General features: G+C 45.3%; 1 protein-coding gene across 1 annotated transcript; it reads right to left on the reverse strand.

Moving 5' to 3' along the window:
• Positions 1-518: 518 nt before the first annotated feature.
• Positions 519-17,301, reverse strand: adcy9 (adenylate cyclase 9). Its single transcript, XM_068750738.1, has 11 exons — positions 15,432-17,301; positions 9,235-9,398; positions 8,675-8,776; positions 8,175-8,449; positions 6,573-6,675; positions 6,217-6,434; positions 5,765-5,924; positions 4,271-4,413; positions 3,796-3,822; positions 2,207-2,492; positions 519-1,826 (listed from the first exon to the last, which is right to left on the reverse strand). The coding sequence occupies exons 1-11, from the start codon at positions 17,299-17,301 to the stop codon at positions 843-845; spliced, it is 4,332 nt and encodes a 1,443-aa protein (XP_068606839.1). The 3' UTR covers positions 519-842.
• Positions 17,302-19,001: the final 1,700 nt, after the last annotated feature.

Here is a 19,001-nt window from a genome sequence, read left to right on the forward strand (position 1 = left end):
CTAGATTCCCTTATCTGTTTTGGTTTGGCGCTTTTGAATGTACTCGTGACAGACAGGAGCTCTGTCGGAACCATCTCTAAAGCTATTTTTAGGTATGGAAGTGGTTGAGAAGATACTGTGCAAGACTTAAAATGTCCATTTAGTAAAATACATAAAAGCAGTTCTATGTCGTTTTCTTCGTTGCTGCTTTGTCGCCTTTCACTTTGAGCACAAATGCATAGCGTGCAAAGCCCTAAAGGTAAAGCAGAATACATAAATCCGCACTTTTTTATGTGATTCCCTCTGTTTTCTTACTTCCCTCCTCAGTAAATCACGCTGCACTGGCACTTAGAATAGAGTTTAAAATGATTTTCCCTTAGGGTCAGGATATTGATCAAGTGAAAACCAATTGTATGTCACAAAAATAAGAATTTGTTTTCCTTTTCTTTTTTTTTTTAAGAAATGCTTAAAATGTAGAGTAAAATAAAAAACACACACACAACATATACCGTAGTCTTGATTGTTAAATCTTTGTTAATTGATCATAGTTTCTTCAGTTTTCTAGTCCTGAAGGCACGTAATAACAAAAGAAACAAAGCAGGAATAATGGAGGCAACGCTTCCTTCCCTCTGAAGCCCAGCCGGCCTTCTCTCCTGCTGTGCTCAACACAGGCCCAACCCTTCCCTGTAAAGGCTTGAGAAGCTGCTCTTACCGACGCCGTGTGTCTTGGAGCGATTGACATTCTCTTTTTCATTCATGCCAAAGAAACGTCACCCATTCCTAAAACGAGGGATATGCTGCCAACACCTTGAATTAGTCCTGATGAGGCAGTAGCTGGGGGGGGGGGCAGGGTCGAAGAGGGATCAGAGACGAGCATAAAACTCCTCGACTTCTGTCAGCTCGTCGGCCTCCTCCTCTTCACTCGCCTCCTCCTGGAGTGCCAGAGGAGCCGGCTGCACCTGAGGCGCCGCTCGCGCAGCGCCAGGCCCTCGGCCCTTCTCAGAGTGGGGAGGGAGGTGAAAGTCTATGGCGTGGGGCTGCCCAGGGAGATGTGGCGCATTCCTATATCCCTCGATGGATTTCGCTTGGACAGGCTCAGACACGGATCCTGAAGACCTCGCAGCACCCTGTGGTTGCGGGGGGAGCGTGGAAAGAGAAGAGGCGGGCGGAGTGAAAGAACAGGAAGAAGTTGACGCCAGGGATGAGGGTCCAACACTAGCGCCCAGGTCTGTTCGATCTGGACCTCGAGGGTACAGAAAGGTCCTCATTTGACCTTTCCCCTTAACGTTCACAGTACCTCGATAGTCCAACTCTAAGCCCATGGCGCTGAGCACAGCGTGGCTCTCCTCGCTCACCTGCACCCGGCATTCCACGCCCGTGGAGTCCATGCGGCTGGCGATGTTCACCGTGTCACCCCAGATGTCATAGAGCAGTTTAGTGGTGCCGATCACCCCCGCCGTCAGCGGCCCGTGGTTGAACCCGATGCGAAGCTTGAAACCAAAGCCAAGCATGTTCTTGTTAAAGTCTTCCAGGACGCCCATCATGTCCAGGGCGAAGTCGAACAGTGCCCTCAAGTGACCGTGTGGAGAGTCGTCATCGCCGCCGGCCTGCCGCTGAACATTCAGTCCAGACGCCGCCATGTACGTGGCGCCGATTGTCTTGATTTTTTCCACACTTCTGAACTCCGGTTTTCGAAGGAGCTCGTCAAAGTCTCCAATCAGCTCGTTGAGGACGCGGTAGCACTCTTTCCCACCTTCGTAGCTCTCTTCGTAGAACTCACTGAAGTTTACAATACTGGCAAAGATTACGCCCACGCTGTCGTGGTTCTTGGAGTAGCTCTGGGTCACCTGGGGGTCAAATGAAACGTGTATAGGAAGTTAAACGAGAGAAATGTGTTCAGATGAATTCAATGTTTTCCTCCATTATTCATAAATTCATTTTTTTCCTTGGATCTCCATAATTGTTTCCTGGAAACAAAACCATTTATGCTTTGTGTTTTAGACTTCAATTTTTTGGGGAAAATACAATATTCTGGACTCTAAAATCAGATATATATCAGATAATACTGATGATTAAATCATTTCTATTTAATCTCTTTTATTGGAAAAATCGAATGTCTTATTTTAGATTTTATAAATTTTATATTCGTGATATCAAAACAAGAAATAGGCACTGCTTTGATAATCTGATAATATTTATAACTCAAAAATATAAAAAAAAATAAAACCTTAAGCTGATCTGCAACATGGATGGGGATGATGTTGCCAAGCAACCACTCCGCCTGGTTTCGCATCGTCTGGATCTTGAAGCGATGCTTGTCAGCCTCTACGTTGCCATGATAATGGAGACGGTAGCTAACCTCGAACTCGCGGTTAAGGAACCAGACCAGGAGAAGAAGCAGGAAGAAAGCCAGGACAGCCTCTGGAACCAGAAGGTCAAGAGGTTGTGGAGGAAGGTCAGGGCTAGTATTGACAAATGCTGAACCACCGTCACCGGCTGTGGAGATGTTCAATCTGACCAAAACAAATGAAAGGATGAATATAACTAGTTAATCCTTTACAAAGGGAACAAAGGTATATCTGAACAAAACAGATTGCTGTAATGGGTTGGTGTGCACTAATAATGAAATGACATTATGATGGAATACAGATGTATCATTTTACACCAGCGTTTTAATTAGTCCTTGCATCCAATGCTCACAACTCGTTTGTGACTTCACAATATGCCAGTGCATCCAATTTAACCCGATAACAGGTTTATAACCGTGTCCCTGGGATTAATGGCAAAAAGCATTGTGGGAGATGTAGTTTGTGAAATCGCTAATTGTGAGCTCTCAGTAGATGGTGAAAAGAATTTGCTGTATGTTGGGGGGGAGAAAAAAACTAACTAGAATGCAGTTTCATCTGATTTAAAGCAAAATTCCGAGCATTAACACTGTAGGCAAAACAAAAAGACAGATGAATTCCTGGGAAAGTGTGTTTCTGATGTCAGATTTGTTTTGTAGAGCTTTGACTCAAGCTCATTTTCTCGGCATGGATCAGTACGTAAAAGCTTTAAGGCTTGTGTTTCGACACCACATCGCCACAGGAACCTTATGCCAAGGCGGAGGTCATGAAATCGCCGCCGTTGGTTTGTTTATCTGTTTGTTAGCAAGATAACTCGTAAAGTTACAGACGGATCTTGATGAAATTTTCAGGAAATGTTGGGAATCTTACCAGAAACAGTTAATTAAATCTGGATCTGATCCAGCATGAGGTCAGGGAAAGAATATTACATTTTAAAATTGAAAACCCCATTTAAGGATTCAAAAATCAACTCCGATTCACTTTTACTTTTCATGCTTGGTGTATAAAGATACCAAGAACAATTTAGAACCTTTTGGTGATGATCCAGATCACCATGTGGACGGTGTAAATCTAATTAGGAGGGGAATGAGCTGTTTGGCGGAGGTCTGCGCTCTCTGAGTGCTTTTCTAGGTATTAATATTATTATTAATTGATAAAACAGAAAAGTAATTTCTTCCTTAGCGATGTAGTTTCTTAAGTCCTAATGGGTCTAATAAATCATTCAAGCTAGCAGGAGCTGCAGGACTCGTTTCAATCATGGGGGGGGGGGGCATACAAGCCGCCATTCCTCCTAGTGAGGGAGAGACAGAGGAGGAGGGGAGATACACAAAGAGAGCAGCGGAATAAAAAGCAGAATGAAAGGAGAAACAGCTAGAGTTGGGGACAATGTCAAATACAGCTGTTGGTCCGGATCGACCCTTGGAATGCCCCTCATCCATCAAACCCCCCCAGTTTCAATGGAGATACTCACCCCTGAACTGGCAGGTTATTACGGGAGCTGGAAGATGATGGGAGTGTTGTCAGTCAAAGACAAAGAAAGGGTCACGCACGCACACACATTCATACTGCTAGAAATAATACAGCTCAGACTCAGATCCTGCGTGAATCACAGAGTATATTATAATGGGGGGGGCACATGAATGGTTGCAGCCAAAACACACCGCTGTCAGGTATAGGGTTAAATCTACATCTATGAAATCTACTCTACATGTCAAGCACGTGGGTTTTGGTTAATTCCTAGCTCTACTTATAAATGACTAACTTGGACTCCCCCCTTCTTAGGAGGATTTTGTAGTACTTTACAGCAGACTGAGCAGTGCTTTTATGACCTTAAGGGTAGAATTGACATTATAAGTGTATGTGTACTGTATGCACTCACAAACACACACACACACACACACGCATGCACTCCATCATATTATATTGCATTTAAATGCATTTAGTACCTGCGCAAGGGGCCGCAGAGCAGCAGCAGCAGGGCGACTCCTGTAGCCGTGGCCAGGATCGAACGCATCCAGAAACTGAGCTGACAGAAGTTGCAGTACTGGATGATGGCCAGGATGGTGGCCGAGCACAAGAACATGGTAACCTGAGGAGGAGAGGATGGCCATTGCACAGCTGTATCAAAACATTTCATTCATTTCATTTTCTAACCGCGTATTCCGCTATCGGGTCGCGGGCCAAGCTGGAGCCAATCCCAGCAGTCAATGGGCGAGAGGCAGGGGACACCCTGGACAAGCCGCCAGTTCATCGCAGGGCAACACAGAGACAGACAACCAGCCACACACACACTCACACCTACGGGCAATTTAGTGTCACCAATCGGCCTAGGCTGCATGTTTTTGGTGGTGGGAGGAAGCCGGAGAACCCGGAGAGAACCCACGCAGACACGGGGAGAACATGCAAACTCCTCACAGAATGGTCACAAGCCGGAGACGAACCTGCAACCATCTCGCTGTGAGGCAACAGTGCTTGCCACTGCGCCGTATCAAAACATACATTCTGCAAAAGCACGTCATACAGGTGGGATACTTTACATGCTCTGGACTGCTTTTGACTCAGCATTACACATTCCTCCTGAACTACTCTGTCCTCTGATTCTGGGTGCACGGCTTAATTTCGCCAGCACTCGCTTCAATCCACCAACAATGTCAGCCTCTTCTTTCATTGGCCCAGAGGGTGAATCAGGAGATCCAGATGTACAGAAGCCTGCCCCCCCCCCCCCCCCCCCCCAATCCCCTGCAAAGATAACGCCACCCTATGGTGGTGGTAATTTCTAGACATTATTCTGGAAATGCCACAGAATAGTTTGTTGTATTTTGTAAATTTCTACAGAAAATATTTATTTTTGTTATTTTGTTAGCAGTTTCTATACCACCATGCTTATGTAGCGTTGGGCAAATGGGGCCAAACGATTGTTGCCAAAGCCGACAACGCCACTTCAGGACTTTCAACCTGAAGATCTATTTAATTTGTTCCTTTGGTTCCCAGCTCGTTTTAGCGGGTCTCCCCACCCACAGGTCCGCTCACAGTGATGACCAGCACGGCATTAGGAATTCAAAACATTTATTAACACTCTAAAAACAAAACTAACAAAAGAAAAGAAGAGACACGGCAGTGACAGTCTACGGCCAACCTGCCTTTGAGACGGGGAAAACACAAACCCGCAGGTCCGCTCACAGGGATGACCAGCACGGCATTAGGAATTCAAAACATTTATTAACACTCTAAAAACAAAACTAACAAAAGAAAAGAAGAGACACGGCAGTGACAGTCTACGGCCAACCTGCCTTTGAGACGGGGAAAACACAAATGAGGACTTGGAACGAGGGAGGGGAAGCACCTATATACGCCCCCCCCCAATCAGTGGTAAACGGGCCACAGGTGCTCCCTCCCACACCTGCCTGCCCAATTAACCCCAATCATCCGGTTACACTTACCTGGAGGGGCAAGTTCACACTGCAGGTGAAGTGGGACAAGACGGACACGGCAGGAAGAGAAACTAGCACAGCTCCAATGATGTGGCGGGGGATCCATCCGGAGACCACCAAGAGCAGAGAGCGGGTACAAATCATCACCTCCCCCAGATAGAAGGCCATGCTGCAGGAGAGGAGAGGAGAGGGCAAGGTGGGGGGGGGGGCAGCACGCAAGGGTGAGCTTCCAGCTTCCCAATCAATCGGACACAGATTTACCAGCCTATGATCAGTATTTAATTAAAATGCATTTTGAGAATAGCTTGCCACACACTTACCACACACACACACACAAATACATTCAAAAAGGTTTGCTAAAGCAGGTATTCTGCAAATACGAGTGTCTTTTGATCGGCTTTAAAACCGCACTGGTCTAAACTGGTTAAAACCGCAGCATGTCTCCTTCCGTAGCTCCTTACCGTACAGACAGAAACAGGGAGGCGAGCTCCAAAAGGCCAGCCAGGGGAGCCAGAGCCAGGGCGGCGGGACACAGGGGGCCCACAGTGGCTGGACTCACAAGAGGCGCGAGGAAGCAAGCCAGCGTCAGGGCCAAGAACACAAAACAACTGAGGAGAACATCCAGGAAGGAACTGAAGGTGGAGCTTGCAAATGTCTGCACCTGAACCTGGTTCTGTACCTGCAGGAGGAGGAGGAGGAGAGCGATTTGAGTTGAGGCGAGGATACCTCAATCACTGGTGTAACAGCAGAGGGCTGCAAAGCAATGGAATGGCGGCTTGTGTGCCCCCCCCCCCCCATGACAGGAAAACGCACACACCTCCTCCTTGTAGCTGCTGCGATACGCCTTTTCCAGCGGGCTCTCTAGGAAGTTGAGGCTGATCTTGTTGATGGGTGGTTTGAAAAAGTAGTCCTTCATCAGACTGTTAACAAAAGAGCAACCAGACCAGTCTTAGTCAACTCATTATCTCCTCTAGGAAAACAAATACTGCTGAAAGAAGTAGAGCAAAAACAATTCATCAATAAAACAAACAATCGATACCCTTTACTGGTCCTTTTAGTAAACGTCAACATTCAGTCAACCTGCACAGTTCAAACAGCGTAATTTTTTTTATATCTGTGCACCAATGTGATCGATTGGAAAAAGTGTTGACCAAAACAACTGAGACCCTTTGGAGGACGTGTTCTTAATATTCAATCACACACTTCACTCAATTATCACCAAACACTCGTCACCTCAACTTCCAACTGTGGAACATTTGAAATAGCGCAAATTTTGCATAAAATATTTCAACATGCCACAAATGTTCAGTAAACTTCTAACATTCATAAAAAGATTATGTGGATTGAGTCAATGTGGAAACTTGATCTCAGATCTTTGATTTCTCTGCAGCACCAGCTCCCCAAGAAGGATCGGTTTCCTAGGAAATACAGTATATGTATAGTATTATATATATAAATAATGCTATACATATACTGTATGTTAGTATGCTCGTTTACATTGTGCATGGAGTCTTTGCAGTGTCGTGTACTGTAGCTGCAAACTACTACTTGCTTACACTAGCGTCCAGCGTTCCACACACATTTGAGGTATTTTGAATATGCCATCTGTGTACTTATAGACTACATTTTGACATACTTGTTGTTATGATAATACTTTTACCCTCAAGCTGGCCAGGTTAAGTAGGGAAATATGATGTTCATTTGAATGAGTCTTTATCCAATGGGGGGGGGGGGGGGTGCGAACCGTTTTGCATTTGTGGTCGAAATGAGTGCAACAATTGTTAAAAGCATCAAAGTGCATTAAAGGACAACCTGCTTTTCTTCTAAATAAATAATAAACTAACTGAAAGGGGAAATGAAAACGTCATCATATGAAATGCATCATCGGAGGGCTTTGGGCTTTTCTGCATTCCCCACAATGCATTGCCAGTGGCCATTTTGGAAGGCTTTGTTTACACGCTCATTATTGTTGATCATTCATCGAGTGCCAACTACGTAGGCGAGATAAAAAAAAGAGCTTTCATCGCTTTCCGAAGGTTATTTCGGAGCAGAAGAGCGTCGAAGGAGAGCAGGGATCCACCGATCCGATGGGACGTGTTACGAACAGCTTCGTGTTCGCGCGGATCATTTCATTTCAGGTAAATTATCTTATGACAATTTTGCTAGATATTAATCTAATATTGTAAAAAAAAATGAAAGCCAAATTTTATGTTAAATCGCTTTCAAAATGGACACCAGCATGGCATCGTGGGATACTGTTCCTATTTTTAGTAAAAAGGACGAAGCCCTGTATTCATAAGAACTCCCCATATTTGAATCCTTCATCTAAAGACATGTAAAACCATAAGGGTGACCCTGCTGGCTAATCCTTGAATGCACTTATCGGTTGATAAATTCCACTTCTAACCTCTTTGCTCACCTGTCCTCTCTGATAACATCCACAAAGTGGGCGTCGCTCTTTTCTCTGAAGTTCTTGGCACGCAGTTGGATCAAGGCAGAGTGGTCGATTCCTGTACCTCCTGCCGCTGTGCCAGCGGCCATGCCGAGGTTGGCGCCCGCTCTTGTGGCGGTGCCGGTCTTCCTTTCCTTCTCCTGGAGCATGTCGCACGCGGAGGTTTGGCTGGCTCGCCGTGGGTTTTCCGGCGGAGGACTCAGAAGACCATTGGCTGTCCTGCGGCCTTGATTGGGGGCGAACTAAATTGAAGGAGGAGAATTTGAGGAAGACAGCACATTTGATTTCCGATCGAAAATCAAGAAGATGGAAGAGTAGAAGCAAAAGAGCAAAGAGAAAGGTCATAAATAACGAAGGACGCACTTGTTGAGGAGTTTAATTGACAATTGCTTAAAGGGTAAGTTGACATTCACTGGTGCTGCTGCTATTCGTGCACGTGTGTGTGTGTGTGTGTGTGTGTGTTTTACCTTGGCGCTGCTGGTATTGTGCTCTTCCTGGCAGCCATTCAGCACAGTCACATCTTCACCTTGTTCAGAAGACAAAACCACACAGCGAGACACACGGGGAGGCTGACGAAAGAGAAAGACAGTGGAGGATGGCAAATTAAAACACGTCACAGGTGTACTTGTAATATCAATGGCACCTACTTGTACACACCTTGGCTTTTAATTGCCCCACCAGTGGTATTTCAATTGCTCATTCATTGTGTTGCAAATAACTTGAAGCTTTTAGTTAGAATATAAAGAAGTTGTTGTTTTTTTCTCTCATTACACACTTTGGATATTCTCACTACTGTGTGCTGTACTCAGAAGTGAATTGGCCCACACAATAGTACACACACACACACCTCAAAGTGATTCCTGATCAAATCACTTACACGGACGCCACGGTCACGTTGACCAATCATTTATTGCTTAAAATAATCTTAAAGTAATGTCCGTCATTCAGATTTTTTTTGTCAGAAACTTCATAAATAGCAGCAAATATATTTCTTGGTTCCACCCTCAGCGTTTAGTTTCTGACTTACTCCAATTCTGCCTGGTTGTCGGTGGGAGATCAGGGCCTCAGCAGCCTGCAGCCCCACAGGGATGAGGTCTGGCGTGTGGATCCGAGAGCAGGAGGACGGACCGACCCGCTCACCAAACATATCGGGCTCCAACTTCCTCCCAGAGATCAGGTATGTTTTCATACCTGAGGAAATCAAAAAAACACATGGCTTAATGATGTTTTTTTCCTTTCTTCTTCCTCTGGTAATGGGGGGTGGGTGCTAAAACCAAAAGCTACAGCTGTAGCGTGTGTCTTTGTTGTGTATTATCAGGAAGTTCAAACAGCTTGAAATCTACCAATTACACTTTGATGCCTCCTATTGTCAGTGAAAGGAATTTTTGGTGACACTTTCTCATCCGCTGATGCGCATACTCTGATGCAAATTGAGTTTGAGCAACGATGTTTGCAACATCCCCATCGAGCTCCGGCCGTGGCCACGCTGGTTGTCGTGCCATCAAGTGAATAGACAAACAGCGGATGAGAGTCGGGTTCCACAGCCAGCCAATGTCAGTCTGTCCAAATGCACGGTAGCCCAGTTAGCTGGCCTCAATGCTTAAGCTGCTTAAAGATGCTAACCTCGTTACAGCAAAGAGCAACTGCAGGTTATGATGAAACATGGTCCAGAAGTCACAAATGGTTCCTTGCGATGTTTGTTTTGTTGGAAATTTCAGAAACTTTATTGTTGATATTGAAGCTGCCTCCCTCTCTATCTGATTATTCATGTTATAAATATATGTCAGTAATCTCTCTCCCTTTGTTTGTCCCTCTCTCTGTCCCTGTTTGTCTCTCAGTCTGCAGGTCCTTCTGTCCGTGGTGCTGCAGAACCTGGACCTGTGGCCCTCAACCCTGATGCCCATATCGCTAGAATTAGCATTTATAGCTTTATATAGCACCTCTTTATCTTTTTGTTTTTGTCTGCTCCTTCTACCTCTCTCTCTCTCTCTCTCTCTCTCCCTCTCAACCCAGCCGGTCCAGACAGATGGCCGTCCACCATGAGCCTTAGGTTCTGTCCAAGGTTTCTGCCTGTTAAAGGGAAGTGTTTCCTTGCCTCTGTTGCCAAAGTGCTTGTTCTTGTGGGTCAAGTTGGGTTCTGTCTTTCCCTGCTAATCCTGTAAAGTGCCTTGAGATGACTTTCTGTTGTGATCTGGCGCTATAGAAATAAAATTGAATAAAATTGAATTGAATGAGAGAGAATACCTTTACAGGGAAAGAGATGGTAAGCAGAATGGCAAAGAGCAAAGAACTGAGCTGAACTGAGAGTTTAGCATACCTCACATTACCTACATTCCTTTTCTACTTCCATTTCAGCATTCCAACTTTATCAAGACTTCAAACTGTTAAACTGTCCTTGAATTCCAGGTGTTGAAAAGCTGAACATCTTTCTATTGGCACGCACTTCGTAGGTCAGAGAAAAAGGACACACAAAATTTGTAAAATCCTTTTTGACCTACCGGTATATTCCATTGAACACTATTACAAAGACATTTACCCCCCCCCCCCCCCAAAAAAAAATCCTTTACGATATTATAGACCGTAGATGGCAAAATCCATAAATTCCCTAATTTTCATTGAGAACTATTTATCTAAATATGTTGGAACATTTGTCTGGACAGTTTTTCTTGAAGCGATGAACCTTGTCCCATTCAAAATCAATGATTATACTATCACCTGAAACAAATGGACTTAGATTAGTTATTGCATTATGTTCTATCTGCTCCTGTTCTCTGTCTTTCTGTCCCTCTCCTTCCTGCTCTGCGTTCGTTATCTCTGTTACTCACTCTCTCTGATTTTGTCTCTCCCTACCTCTGTCTTTGGCTCTGTTTTTATATACTTTTATATAACTCTGCTAGTGGCAGCCCTTTATCGCACGTCTCCTCTACTAATCAGAGTTCCTTTTCCACACCCAGGCTCAGGTAAATGACTGCACCACCTTTGGACCACCGCGGCACACAGAAGACAATTCTTCTTAAAGGCTTTTGAACAAATTGCATGAAGACACGCTTTCAGAAATGTACACATACACAGGCCCCGCTCAGTCGTTGGAATGTCTGGCTGAAACTAAAGATGACATTTCAGACAATCTCTAGAGGAATGTCCAAATCTGGACTGTGCACTTCCTGATAAAAGCCCTTTGCCCCTGTGGTGGTTTCCAACCACATGATCAAACCTATACCCACTTGCTCCTGTCCCACGCACAGGACGAAGGAAGACAGAGAGTGACTTTCATCGCTGAGCTTTGTTTAACCTCTGTGAATCTCATTATTCACTTTTGTCTTTGCTGCTTGGACAATAAAGAGAAAGAACGTTCCCTTTATTAATCCTGCGTGGGGAAATTCTTTTTTCACTCAACATAAAATTTACATTCAATTTTACAAACAAATTCATGAAGAGAGAGAGAGAGAGAGAGAGAGAGAGAAAGATGGTCAAGTGAAGGAAAAGCCACCCAAGGATCGACAACCACTACCACAAAAATAAGACCTCAACTTGTCTTTCCTTTTCAAAGACTTGGCTTCTCAAACAAATGTCCATCATTATTTATTGACCAAAAAATAAAATATTGTAATTTAATCTTATATATGACATTGAAAAAGAACACAATATGGTTGAATTTTAAATGTCCAAGTACTTCAATAAGTGCCCTATAAAGGGTTAACCTCATTGCCTTCTCATGGTATTGCCAAAACTTACATATCTCACTCTTTTTCAAAGCCTAGCATTACTTCTAGCTCATCTGCACTGTTTTTGTTGCAACTATTTTACTTTCACTTAAAGTTTCTCCCTTCTCTCTTATTTTTTTCTACCTCCTCCGTTCTATACCCTTCATTTTTCTCCCTGGTCAGTGACGGGTCTTGAGAACAGTCTTCATGTAATAGCAGATGCCTCCATATTAGGACACAACTGATGGAACTGAGGGATGAGACTCTCACATGATCCTCCTACAAATACAATCCCATTCCTCCATCCCATCCATCTGTTCCTTCTGTGTTCCCGCTTTGGTGCCATCGTTTTAGTCCAGGGAGTTTCTAAATCCAACAACACCTAGATATGCCATTGCATCTATTGTGTTGGAGTTCAAAAGATAAATGGCACTGAAGAGCAAAATCTTTTAACAATAGCAAAAATGGCAACAGTACAGTGGGCATACTAACAAACAAGGCAAATGGAAAGACACAGAAAAGTATTAATGTACTTGACTTGGTTAGTGAGCCCATTAAACACAGTATTAGGGGTGTCAAACTATCACGTTAATTGCAATTAATTAATTACAGTACTATTTAGCGCTAAATTTAGACCTGAAGTCTCTTCACAATGTCCTCAATGTAAAGTGCACCAGGGTAGCCTCACACATGATCCAGGGATACAGGGAGTCCGTACTACTCAAACTTGGGAAAATAATCAAAGTTAATATTGACCTTGATCATTGTCTCTTCTCCTCGGTCTACCAAAGAGGTGAATTAACAACAAATATACAGTACGTAATCGTAAATTATATAATATTCAAACCTGTTGTGCCTGGAAGAACATTTTATCACACTGTATTTCTAAGAAGTCACCCACTATTTCTGGATGGATTCCACTTGACTTCTTAACATGTTTGGCTCAATGTAAGACTGACACTTTTCATCACATATGGAAACCTTTCGTGGACTATAATGAAGGACACGTATCTTCCATCATGTCTTGAGCATTCATTAACCTATAACTGGACTTTAGACTTGAAAGTGGAAATCTTGCATGTCGAGTTGCCATCTAGGGCGGCTGGGCGGCTCGGGCCGACAGGACAATGGCTGTGTGTTTTGTGTGTTTCATTTCACTGTGTTGCTGAGCTGCTGCGTTGGGCTTTAAATAAAAAAAAAATATATATATGAATATATATATATATTAAAGGCTTTAATTTAATAATTTATGGCTTTGTTATTACACAATTATTTTTATTTTTTATATTATGATATATAATTTAAATGAGCAACTGCAATATTATGCAGCTGCTCCTGCTGCAAGCTGAGACTAAGCAGATGCTTTGGTCTAGTCTAGTGGACTAATTCACACATTTATGCATTAAGATAACAACAAAGGGCAACATGTAAGAGTTAAAAAGGACATACTGTTCCGTCAGTCATTTCTGCTCGCTCCGTGTATTTTCGCATTGCTTCAGGTTTACTCATAATTAATCTGTAACTACTTTAGATTCTACTAATGTATTAGTAGCTATTAAATCACCCTCTCCTTGTGATCACTTTGTTCTGAGCCTTGACAATGTAGTGACACTTTGAACTCAAATCTAGATTGCATACTGCATAACGTGCCATGTGAGCGACTCCGACCACATTTGTTAAGGTTTTTTATTATAAGCACTTTATTTGGTGTTTCTTGGGGAAAGGCTGAACAGTTTTGCGCAAATAATATCATATGAAATGGCCATCATTAATCATTCAATCCATCTACCTTGAATGCACACACAAAGTATCCAGTCAGACTCACATAGATTGCAACTCAGAAGGTGCCTGTACCATCATATGGTACCAATAAAACAGTTTGAGATTGAGTCAGCAGTAAATCGAACAATTGCTCAACCATTAAATCATGGAGGATGGGCCAACTCTTTCTGCCAACAGAAACAGGTTTCAACATATTATTCTCCCAACTTTTCATTCACTTTTTGAACACTGTCAAGCATGGGGGAATTCTAAATCTTCATTTAGGCCAAATTTAGGTCATTTCTAATTGCATACTTTTATTTTTAAAGCATTTGTAGATTATTTTATGATCAAAAATTTCATTGGGGCGGCTGTGGCTAATTAGGTAGATGGGTCGTCCAGTAACCCGATAGGTCAGCGGTTCAAATCCCAGCTCTGACTGTCCCCATGAACGGCTGTCTGTCTCTGTGTGGGTCCCAATGGATGAATGGATGGATGTTAAGGTCACAGTGACGCCGTCACAGATTGTGGTGGCGTGAAAGAATCTATTCATATTCAATGATGAGCAAACTACCTTCAGGATAAGAACCATGTTCCGCATGGCCGCAACAAACTTTAGAAATAGCAAAGGTCGCAAACTGCAAAGTAACGAGCGATTAAACAAACAACCGTTTGCCAACCTGCAGCAAAGAAGAGGTAAAAATTGAGAAGAGAAAGTTAGAGCAAGTTGACCAGGTCCTATTGGTGTGTTATTAATGTGACCAATGGCCATTCCTCAGAACCCACAAACCTTGGATTGATTGTTAGCTTTAACCGAGGACGGCCCATCACACTTTGATCGGGACCAAACTGTGACTGTATTTAATCCAGGAACAGACCTAATCTGTGTAGCGACATGAACCCAGTTTGACTTGGACCGAAACTCGATGGGAGCCAGCGTCAAATATCTCCTATGCTGCACATGCCACATGGATACCTGCCCATCAGGTATCTCTGAGCTTTATTTTGAGTAATTTAAATGTTTACTTGGAGTAATTTAAATGTCAATAACACATGCCTCAGCAAATCTGCAATGCTGCTCCAAATGTGATTCACACAAATTTTGCAATTAAAAAAATAAAACGGTACTGAGAGAAAGAAACAATCAAGGCCATCGTAGAGCGGTTGTTCTTTACCCATTCTGGAATGAAACTAATTGATTGGCTACTCTGATTGAAATTAGTTCTGTCATTCTTGAAAACAATCCTACATTGGTGTAGAACGCCAACCTTCATGACCTGAAGTTGAATGTTGAAAGATAAACAAACTCAAATGTCTTTCTACCTGCTGTAATCTCCGTCTTATCCTTATCCTGCTTGTGATCGTTTCATCAAACTGGTCAGATGACATATTTTTGTGTTGACTAGACACGCAGTGACCCCACTCAACGTAATGACCATTACGCGAATGCAACCATAGACTTTCAAAAATGTATTCCAGAAGCGTTTCTGTACTCGATTACAGAACTAGACAAACGTCACATGATTGACTGGATGGTTTATGTAGCTGGTTTTGGGTCGATAATGACCCAAACTCACACATAATAGTGTAGAAACATGGGAAACGTGAGTTTTCCATCATATGGGACCTTTAAGCAATCGCCTTTCTTTGTTAAGAATAGCAGTTAAATCTGTAGGATTGGCCTGAATCCCTTTGTCTAATTGCACACCGACTTTCACTTCCCATGGAGAACTCACAAAGAAATCAGAGCGCCACTTACCCTTCAGTTTCTCCACCACGCTCGGCCCAGCTCTTTCTGCCACTTGTCCATCCTCCCTCTGGTAGTGGTCGCCCAGGAATTGAGCTGTAGCTTCCGACAGATGGACTTTGCCTGCCACACCAAGCTGCTCCATCAAGTTGGCGAGATTGACGTCATTCGACCAAACATCGAACTTGAATCGTTTCATTCCGAGGATACCACACAGGACCGTGCCCGTGTGGACGCCGACACGCATGCTGATGGCCTCACACGTTTCCTGGCAGAACTGCTCGATGGCCTGAATCATGCCTAAGCCCATTTCCACACAGCAGTCGGCGTGGTCTGGCCTCGGCTCGGGGCAACCGGCGACACAGTAGTAGCAATCTCCCAGAGTGCTGATCTTCTCGCAGCACGTTAGCTCACAGAGCCGGTCGAAGCGTCCGAACAGATCATTGAGAAGGCCCACCAAAGCCGGGGCTGACTTATTGGCAGACATTCTCGTGAAACCTACAATGTCTGCAAAGAGGATGCTTACGGGCTCCATGCGTTTCATGTTGAAGGGCCGGAAGATTATTTGCCCACGTGGAATGGAGGTCTTCTTGCGTTTGAGATTGCCGTGAAGGTGATTCTTGGGGGTTGTGGCGCTTTGAATTTGCGAAGCGCCGCTACCTCCTCCGCCAGCCATTGAGATGGCCGAGGCGGAGCAGGCACCCGAAGAAGAATACTTGCCGGAGATCTCACTGCAGCCCTCCTCATCCCCTTGCTTCATCAGCTCATCTGCTACTCTCTGAGGCATGACCGAATGGATCATTCGCTCCTTCAAGGCCTTCTCAACCTCGAGGTCAGAGCCATGCATAATCGCTTGACCCACCTTGAGGAAGGTGCTGCGGGAACGCACCTCCGACATGATGAACAGGTGGATGCCAATGACATGGGCACATAAGTGGAGCAGCGCTTTGGCTGGGCCCAGCCAGTGTAGGGTGACTTCGTCCAACTCTTCTGAACTTGCTCTCCCTGTTCCCCAACCGGTACCCCCATGAAGTAACGGCAGCCGTTCTAGCGCCTCAAATAATATAGAATACAGAAGCCCGAGCATCACCGAGGCATACAGGCGGACATGGAGGACGCTGTACAGCAACAGCAGGACTTCCATGCACAGGGAAAACGTGCCCACTGGGGAGATGCAAGGAGTTGGCATTTCTTTGTTTGGCGGGGGATATGAGGAATTCCCCCCACCGGCCCACTCCAGCTCAGCGTAGCGAGCGGTCTGTAGCTGCGGAGCTAAGGTGATGCCGAAGGTGACCACAATCAGGAGCAGTGACGTCTGGTTGTAGAGCCAAGTGTAGGGCTGGGTTAAGGTGAACAAGAAGAGGAGCACGAGCAGGACTAGAAACGAGGCTGTTGGAGCGATGAAGGCCACGGGGCTGCAGCGATCACTGTTGACCACAAAGTACACTGCCCAGAGCGCCGAAGCCACGGCCAGGTAGAAGAGCACGTAGCGGAAGCGTCGCTGAGTCTGAGGAAAGCACCTCTCCTGGCACGCCTCTTCAAGGATGGGGGAGTCGAACTTGGGGTCCCAGCACTGAGCGGCAGAGCGTTCGAACAGTGGCGGTGCGTTCCGATACGCCCTGGGAGTGGCGGCGGCGGCGGCGGCGGCGGCTGGTTTGGAGTCTGCTGAGCTGCAGCTGGATGAGATGCTGTACTTGTGAAGGTGAGGCTTCACTTTACCCACAGTTCCTTCTGAGCCACCGCCGGCGGCCCGGGCCTCGTGTCGATGCGCTCGTGCGGCGTTGTTGGCAATTCGCACGGTCACGGCGCCATCCCCGCTCGAGTCGCAGCTCACTTCCGTGCCGCGCATGAGAGGCTGGCGGTGATGTTGCAGAGTGGCCATGTTGACTGGTGCGACGGGGGGGGGGGTTAATATAAATATCTTCTGAAGCCACTCAGGCAATTACACGCTTTGCGTGGGCACCGTTGCATGCACATGTGGCACAAGGAGGATGAGGGGGGTGGGGGGACGACAAAGATGTTTGCTGGAATAGTCAGACTGCATGGATGGTGAGCACAGCACAGACGTTTTTGCTACGCACACGAGACGCGTCGTTCCAGTTTCTTGAGAAGTTCATTATCCGACGTTGGGTTTGTGTCTCACATCACACCAAAGAGGCTCCGGATCGGAACCCGGCTTTCGCTCCCGTCGTCGTTCTCCTGCCACTCGCACTGAACATCCTCCTCGGAAAGGACTGCTTAGTGATGCAAACGTGTGTGTTTTTTTTTTTTTATCCCTTTATGGAGTCAGTCTTGACGTTGCATGGCTGGAATGACCTCCTCTGAATATGTGCAATAATGCTACCGGCATCACAAAGTCAGGCAGCGTCAGAAGAATGCCCAAATGTTGTTGTTTGTTTGTTTTTCTTCCTGATTTCTGTGTTTGTATGTAAAAAAAAAGAAGAAGAATAGCTTTCAGGTCCACGGCTTCATTGTCCGGAGGGATGTCTGGCTACAAAGGTTAGACTCTCACGTCTTTCCCATGTCCTCTCAAAAAGATTCAGAGTCTTGCCTTTATGCCACTAAGAAACGTGTGGATTAAGAACGTTCTCATTATAAAGCATCTAATCCACAATAAATGTTGCATCAATAAAAGCAAGTTGTTGTTTTTATCCTTTGGCATTAAGTCTCATCTTATTCAATGTTTTTATTCTGATTCATGTCACTTTATATGTGGAAAAGCTATTGATTCCGTTACTTTAAAGCGTTGAAGGCGTCTTACTTTCCTCTGCGGCCCAGTTTGCTCCGGAGTTTTTTCATTTCTTATTCCAGCACATTCTCCGTCCATCTTTATTCCAGCGGATCCTTCAAAATACTCCAGACTGAGCCGTTTTGCAAGTCCTCTCCAGTCCAAAATCCAGATCACAAGAGGCCTGACAGGCCCGCCTTTACGCACGGACCCAGCCACGTCCTCTCCTGGACTCCTTCGCCGTGTCCCCCCCCCCCAGCCCACCCCACCCACCCCTTCTCTATAGATTAGGTTAGAAATGTTCTTCAAAGACACATAATCCAAAAAGAGAAAGACAGAAAATACCGTCCACTTGCCCAGATTAGTGTCGGTTCCCCCCACCACCACCACCCACCCACCCCGGCATGGGAGTGTCCGCAACTTGTTGCGCGCAGCTCCAAACGCGCAGCTCCAAACGCACAGCTATGAGGAACAGCCCCGGTCGGGACGGGCCGGTCTAAAAATAGCCCCCAGCGGAACTTTTGCAATAACAACAGCAGCGGGGTGTGAGAACGGAGCGGTTGTCTTCAGCCGCGGCGTTTAACGCAAAGATAATAATAATAATAATAAAAATAAAAATAAAAAGGCAGATCTTAAAAGGGAAGTCGTAAAGCGGGGGGGGGGCACCGCACAGCGTCGTTTACCGGAGTTACCGGGCCGCGTTTCCTGCGTCTGGAGACCGACCCGGTTCGGAGGCTGCGGCTGGACTTCCTCCCCCAGAGACGGCGAGCAGGACGGCACCGGGGCGCAGGAGGAGCCCGCTGGTATCTCTTCCGTCCAGAAACGGCCTTATTTCAACTTATCTGGGACGCGCA

Source organism: Brachionichthys hirsutus, chromosome 17, assembly GCF_040956055.1.
Source record: "Brachionichthys hirsutus isolate HB-005 chromosome 17, CSIRO-AGI_Bhir_v1, whole genome shotgun sequence".
In the NCBI taxonomy this organism is placed as follows: domain Eukaryota; kingdom Metazoa; phylum Chordata; class Actinopteri; order Lophiiformes; family Brachionichthyidae; genus Brachionichthys; species Brachionichthys hirsutus.

Excerpts from the sequence above, each read along its gene's own strand:
- adcy9 (XM_068750738.1), bottom strand. The coding sequence starts at position 17,301 with ATGGCCACTCTGCAACATCACCGCCAGCCTCTCATGCGCGGCACGGAA. Across the intron at positions 5,925-6,216 it reads TCCCTGTTTCTGTCTGTACG|CATGGCCTTCTATCTGGGGG; the intron begins GTAAGGAGCTAC and ends CCTCTCCTGCAG. Across the intron at positions 3,823-4,270 it reads CTCTGCGGCCCCTTGCGCAG|CTCCCGTAATAACCTGCCAG; the intron begins GTACTAAATGCA and ends ATCATCTTCCAG.